Source organism: Zeus faber, assembly GCF_960531495.2.
Source record: "Zeus faber genome assembly, chromosome: 2".
Classification (NCBI taxonomy): domain Eukaryota; kingdom Metazoa; phylum Chordata; class Actinopteri; order Zeiformes; family Zeidae; genus Zeus; species Zeus faber.
This window is the reverse complement of record NC_137189.1, coordinates 31,095,665-31,103,325: the sequence shown is the minus strand read 5'-3', so window position 1 is coordinate 31,103,325 and position 7,661 is coordinate 31,095,665. Positions and strand designations below refer to the sequence as shown.

The following is a 7,661-nucleotide window of genomic DNA, read 5'->3' as shown; positions in this document are numbered from 1 at the left end:
ATGAGGACGCTGGCGAAGGCAAAGCACCAAGGGGTTCATCTCACGGTTTGGTTGGACGGCGTCCTGCGGCCTTAAAACGGAAAGATCAGAACTTTTTTGGTGGTCCTGATTTGGATTAACGTGGCAGGAAATCTTTTGTGGATTTAATTGGATTTGAGGAAACCGCCATCAGACCGTGGGACTTGAAGCTTCCTCCGGTCCAACAAAGCGGAGGTGTGCCATACTCATACTAAGGGTACCTCTGGGGATTCACTAAAGGCAGGGGGGTTCAAAGGTCGTTCTAATCAAATCTCAGCTGAGCAGACAAGGTCAATATCCTCTTTAGCCCTTTTGAGGACCACCATCTACCCATCCATCCATCCCTCCATCCACGCGTCCATCCACCCATCCATCTAGGGAAAGCACTTTTAAGTCTTTTAATGAGAAGGTCACGCGGACGTCAGCGGTAAGCTCATGCTTTACTTTGTTAGATGACATTAGAGGTGGGCAACTGTGTCTACATTACTACTAAAGTAATTGCTTGGGTGTATGCCACCACACACAGTATTTACTTAGCTAACTGAAACTAACCAAGGCAATTGAACTGTTCCACATTTTATTTTAACTTCAAGGTTTCAAGAGTCAAAGTTGGTCAATGCATAATATAACAGCAACGTGCCATGTTAGTGCTGGAATGCTTATACTTTGTGCCAGTTCTCAACAGCGCGAAAATATTAATTGTAGCAGAACAAGTTAAAGTGACTCAAAATTTGGATAAATGTGTATTTTCTATATTCAAGTGTGACATCACAGTGTTTAATACGTGATTGGTGTTTCTTAGAGAAAAATTAAACCTGAATCAAAAAAGAAGGCTCAAGGCTATACTGTATATTTGAACTAATTAACAATGTGATTACTTTCATTTCCATACTCAATGTATCTATAAATGATTGTTATTTTTTTATTATTCAATAATTCTATGGGATTAATCCACAAGTGTCAGTATGGTAATAAGACGCTAATTTATAAGAAATACACTTCAGGACAGGCATATTGAAGTTACAGTATCTTCCCAGATAGCAAAATCTGTTCGGCCCATATTTGGCACACATAATGTGTTCTCTTCTGGCCCAATATACGCCTTGGTCCTCGGCCCAAGTCCGACCCAAATATACACAGATAAACAGACAAACAACACTTGGGCCAGATCTGGCCCTCTTGAGGTTAGACAAGGTAATCAGCCCAGGTCCAGTTCTGGCCCACACACTTTAAAGCAGTTCTAGGCTTGGCCCCTATATTGTATAGTGACTCAAACATTCCAAATGTGCTTCTGGCCCAGCTCTGGCCCAAATACTGTAAAAATTGTAATTCTACTGTATACTCATTGCCAAATAAAGTTATATACCTGGCCCACATGATACATGAACTTGAGCATCCTTTACCGTTGTTCCCACATTAAGTCTCAGGTGGTTGGTCTTAAAGGGAATAAACAAAAACAAAATAAAAAATCAACATACTCTCAAGGCTCCAAAATATATATATATTTTTATAATAATAATAATAATAATATAATTTTAATACAATTTGAGGATGTACAACGTATTCAGATTTAATCTCATTTACTGGTTAATCTATTAAATGAATTGCTCACTTTTCTAATTGTAAATAACTATTATATTGTTGAATATTTAGTGCAATCAATGTGCATTTTTTTTGAATAGTTTAATAAAAATAATAATTCACTTTGGGGCTTGAAGATACCATTATAAAAACCGATCAAATAAAATTCCTAATGTCAAATAGATTCAGTTTTGAAGGACCTAAAAGCAAACATTTGTGTAGTTCCTTCTTTTGAAAGTATTTTTTTGTTTCTAAGTACACCCTTCTTCAACTAACTCCCACTGCTTTTCCTTCTCTCCATTTCTCACACCTTCCTTTTTGACGGCCCGACCAAGACAATACAACAGGTGGTGAAAATAAGACGACACCAATGTCGGCTGGCGAGACCGGACATAGTGACGAGTCACAAAACTGATTAATCATTTCATACAACTAACGAGCTCAACTGACCATGAGATGACTTTGCCTTCGGATGAGACATTTAAAATAAGGCCACAAGTTGATTTGAGTAATGTTAAAATGCTATTTATCTACCACGGTCTATACCAATATAAGGTTACTGACATAAAATATTGTATCTAGCCTATACTATCTATTATAGCTATATATAGGCTATATCATAGTATTATTAAAATGATCTAAGGTCAATGTGTTATTATGTCAATCTGTAACTGACTTTGATAATTATAATTAAATATAATAAAGATTTGTTATTATGATAGATGAGCAAATCTAATAGGCCTACATTATATATACTGTGTATATATATATATATATATATATATATATATATATATATATATATATATATATAAAATGTAATCTCAGTTGACAACACTTAAATGTAGGCCTAATTAGATTATTACACTGAACACTGAAACTATGAGATCTTAGCAATATATAGGCTATATAGGATATCATAGGATATTATATAGGGCAACGTTAAACCTACTTTAAAAACTAACACTCACCGGTCAGAAGTAATAGTTCCGTTTGAGGTCAGCTGGCTGGACAGTTCTCTTGCACAACTGATTTTTAGGCCCTTGCCAACCGAGTTTTGGCTCAGGTCCGGCACTACGATGGGCTACAGGTGCGGTTGCTGGGAGGAACCTGGTCTTGGCAGATTGAATTTTTGCACTCTTGCGGAGCTCTGACTCAAGGCCTCATGGCAAATCCTGGTGGTGCACACTGTGGGCCACAAATCGGCTGTGTGGTTATGGGCCGCGTGCTGGGTACCGAAATCGGCCCAGAAACGACAGAACGGTCCAGGCACGGATACATATTTTAATGTTTGGCCTCACTCTGGTACATATACAGTTAACCGGACCGGTTGTCGGCTGCAATCTGCCCAGAACTTACTGCTATCTGGGTTCTCACTCTGACTTAACTTCATTCTATAATAGACCAAGGACAAGCAATCACATGTTGGTATCACTAGAAAATAGCACAAATGTCACAAAACCGAGTCTTCCATTTCTAAAAATGGAACTTCATTTGTTGTTGATTGAATTATTGATCGATCGTTCAATCAATCGCCTCAACCGCACTTCTAATACATATTAATGACAGTGCAGTCTGAACTGAATACCGAATATTTAGTTCAACAGGAAACAACTTCACTTTGAAACAACTACGATATGACAAAATCTCAAGGCGTTCAGTGATAAGTGTGATGAAGCTGAGATGTAAGCTTTCTGCATCAGTAAACTTCTGTAACTTCTGACACGTGATCACCGGCTTAGCCTTTTTTTGGATGGACCGCTTTATAAATACACCCCTCAATGAGAAGTGGGGCCAGCTGTGACACTCCCAACACCCTGAGAGCCTTCGGTTTGTCCAAAACACAGTTTAGAAGTCAGAGGTTTGACTATCTGCGTAAGCTCATCTTAAGCCGACCCCATTCAGGTTCATTGTCTACTGTCGATAGCATGTTTAAATCTGCAATATTTAGCTCAAAAAGACTTCTCAGCCACTGTACAGGTACAAGTAGAGTAATTTCTTGGATGACAGAGCGAGGGTTGGGGTTTGAGCAAGAGTTATTTTACATCAATCACCATTTACTTTGCTTAAGGCACCTTTAAACATTCTCTTGCACAAACAGGTTTTTGCAGTCATAGCGGTGTAGGGGTGGGTATCCAGGGCTTCCGCCCGAATGTTTTATGAATAGCCTCCAATCTAAAATAGCCCCGGATCAAATTTTTACAAAAGTAAGAACGACAAAAAAAAAAAAAAAAAAAAAAATAGCCCCGGATCTATTCATCTGTCATTCTGATCATGCATTAAAGCCCTTGATCAAAAACAAAAGTTAGGGTTAGGGTTAGTGGGCTTTGTGCAGATCTGGTGTGCGTCCCCGTGCCCAGGAGAGTAGAGTCAGCAGAGTGCCTAGAGCGGCATGGTTGGCTTGGGCTAAGCCCCCGATGTCTTAGAATCCTAGCAACGCATCTGTTCCAAAATGTTACAGGAACAAGATGTTTCTTGAAGACTGTCAGTTGTTAAGTGAAGGTGATGCAGGAACATTTAAAAAACATTTTTAAATAACATCTGCCAAACAAATCTCTTGAGATACTAACAGCTTTCCATGGCAACTTTTTGCTTCTGTTTCTCCACGACTGGGAAAGTGTCCCCGTCTGGTAAAATGCCTCACGCAATCTATAGATGCAAAGTGCTATTTTTCCGCTTTTCTGATGGAAGTTAAATATTATTTAATTTCCATTCATTATGATATGATTTCCATTAAGCAACCTTAATATACACACTTTCCCCTTACAATCGCAGCTCAGAAGACGACTGGAACCTTTAGAGGACATTCTGCAACCACTGTTCTTACCTGCAAAGGACAGAACCATCGTTAGGTCGTCATGGACATTTTTGGCGGAGCACCCCGTGTACTTGGATACCCACGTGCCGTGGTGGCCTGGTGCGGCACCGACGCCACGCTCAAGTGCCAAATAGGCGGAGACCCGCGGCCCGATGTGGTGTGGGAGCGAAAGAACATCCGGATCCTGTCGGAAGGACGCTATGCGATTTCAGAGGAAGGGAAAGCTTTTGTACTCACTATCTCTAAGGTGACGCCACAAGATGCCGGCCAGTACATCTGCAAAGCTCGAAACTGTGTCGGGGAGACCTACGCGGCGGCCTGCCTGAAGGTGGAGGGCGAAGCCAGACCACAGGAGGCGGCTCCGGCTCATACGGGGGTAAACGGGATCAGGCAACAAGAGCAAGAGAATGGAGGAGTGGGAGGAGACCTCAACGGATACTCCACAGAAGGACGGAACACATCTGCCAATACAAATGGTACACATGTGGAGGAGCTAAATGGAGGGTTGGAGAAGACAAAAGATGAGGTCAGGGATAGAAGAGGTCAAAAGACGCCAGAGGAGACGGGCCTGATGTCGGATGATAAACCTCGCTTCTTGATCAAGCCTCTCTCGCTCCGCGTGGATCGTGGCGAAGACGCCGCCTTCTCCTGCAAGCTGTCGGGGTCGCCCCTGGCCGAGGTGGTCTGGGAAAAGGACGGGAAGAAGCTGAACGACATCTTTGAGAGTGCCCACTTCAGCGTGAGCAGTCAGGACGGCGGGTGGTTCCAGCTCAAGGTCTTCCGCACTCGAATGCCGGACAAGGGCGTCTACACCTGCAGGGCCGTCAACTGCCACGGCGAGACCCTGGCAGGTGCTGTCCTCTTGGTGGTGCCAGTTCCAGAGCGGAGGGATGGGAAAATGTCCGACAACAGCCATGGCAATGGCCAAAGATCGCCGAAGCAGCAGGGTCGAGGCGGGCGACCACGTTTCAGTGTGGAGGAGCCACCCGTTAATGCCTCGAAAGTCAAAAAGTTTGCAGTCGCCGAAGGGAAGCATGCCAAATTTCGCTGCTTTGTGACAGGGAAGCCCAAGCCGGAGATCATCTGGAAGAAGGACGGAGTGCCCCTAGAAGCTGGGAGGCGCCATCTGATCTTTGAGGATAGGGAGGGTTACTACACGCTAAAGGTCCTCTACAGCAAAGTGCAGGACACAGGGCTTTATGTCTGCGCTGCATCAAATGCTCTGGGAAACACGCTCAGTGCTGTCCACCTGTCCGTCAAAGGTAGGCCGGACGTCCCGTCGTCCTTTTAACTGTAACAATCCAAACCTGTCATTCATTCTACACATTGCCATGCATATATTTACATTATTAACATAACAAATACATGAAAAAACATTGCCCAATTCATTGATTGTCAACCTTTTTCATATCAAAGACCCTCAATTCATCTGTATTAAGCCGCAGACTCATTCAATTCAGACATTAAATAACATTTTGTCTTTTCTATTGTTAGATATGATGTATTTCCAAAATGCAGCATTAGAATGAGTATAGTACTCATGATATGAATCACAAGTCCTGACTTGAAACACACCGGCTTCCAACAGCATGACATCAGCTCATATATTGCACTAGTCGCTCTCTAATCACACTTGTTGTGGAGGATCAGTGGTGAGCTCCTCTAGATTGTTAACCGTTTTCTCCTAAGCCCCCCCATAATGAAAGTTCAGGTCAATTGAATCGGTGTGGTCCTGTCACACAGTGGAATTACAGTAAAGTTTGGCCTGAAAGAAATACACCTAATTTTAGGGGAGGGACTAGGGCTCAAGATGAAAATATAATCAATTCATCTAACCCTTTCTAAACTGATGTATGTATGTGAAAGTGTCAGGATATGTGTCAATGTGGCAAATCACATTTGAACATTAAGGGCTATTTTATGTTAGTTGAAATAATAGTTAGACTTACAGTGTAACTGATGTCAGGTGCCATGTGTGATGGTGATGGTGATAGTAGTAACAAGTTTTAATTATTAATAAGTTTCAGTCTATTCAGTCTAGAACATATTGTGTGTAATCACCAGGTGCGTTGCATTGACATTTCACTGCATATATGTATGCGACGAAAAAACCTCTTGAATCTTGAATAAGTAAATGATTAGTTATAATATTAACTAATATAAATAATTAAAATACCACAAGTTATGACTTTGTTTCTTACTAAAAAAACAACAACCAAGAAAAATAACAATAATAACAACAACAAATACCACAAGTTTTAATAGTCTCCTCTCTTCCTCGGACCCCCGGCCAGGCCCATTGGTGCGTTTCAAGCGGCCGCTGCAGGATATAGAGGTGCGGGAGCGGGACGTGGCCGTGCTGGAGTGTGAGGTGCCAGACGAGGCCATGCCGGCGACCTGGTACCTGGAGGACCAGAGGCTGATGCCGGGCGCTAAATACGGCATGGAGCAGAGGGGGACGCGGAGGAGGCTCACCATCCAGGACGTGGGGGCAGACGATGACGGGGTCTACCTGTGTGAGAGGCCAGACGGGGCCAAGAGCATCGCCGAGTTGTCGGTCAAAGGTGGGGCTTCGGAAGAGGTCTCATTTCTATGTAATTTAACTTATTTTTCGTTGTGCAACTTGACTGACGATTTATAATAAGAATAATAACAATAAGATGATGATAATAATAATAATGAGAATAAATAAAGCTGCTGGCATCAATACACAGGGTCCAGTTTAGTCGTGTTAGCTGCTGTAGGTATTACAGTTTTCAAAGTTTCCATAATGCCAGGATCAGACTACTCTAATTCAGCCCGATTTTGATGGGTTTTGTCGATTTGAATGATGGGAAATGCTGTGGTATTTTGTGACATGACCTCATATAAGTACTTTGACATATGATTACTTTGACATTTTGACTAGAATATATTACTATTAATGTTATAAATAAATACAATTCCAGATAACATATAACCAAGTTATAAAAATGTACGTGACATAACCAATTTAGTGGTTATATAATACAATATTTTGTTATTGCCATTATATATTGTGGTATAATGGCAAGAAATCTGGCTTTGACTATGACATATAACATTTATTGTAGGCTGGCATTACTTTGGAATTTGACTTCTTGGGGAAGGACTCTTTTTATGTAACTGCTTTTATATACGTGTGTATTTCTTCTGTACTTTATTCTCTTCCCTGTCGTCAGTATTTAATGCCTTCTCCTTTTTCAATTCAAGCCCTCTACGTTTA

At 41.6% G+C, this 7,661-nt stretch overlaps 1 protein-coding gene across 2 annotated transcripts in view; it reads left to right on the top strand.

Annotated features, from left to right (window-relative positions):
- The window catches only part of obsl1a (obscurin like cytoskeletal adaptor 1a), a 28,275-nt gene continuing 20,614 nt past the window's right edge, over positions 1–7,661 (top strand). The window contains exons 1-3 of one of the 2 annotated variants that reach the window (XM_080024378.1): positions 1–213; positions 4,375–5,679; positions 6,712–6,981. In XM_080024378.1, coding sequence (XP_079880504.1) covers positions 4,458–5,679; positions 6,712–6,981 — 1,492 coding nt within the window. In that variant the 5' untranslated portion in view covers positions 1–213; positions 4,375–4,457. Of the gene's footprint in view, positions 446–4,374; positions 5,680–6,711; positions 6,982–7,661 lie in introns of both variants that reach the window. The other variant, XM_080024377.1, reaches the window with a different exon arrangement.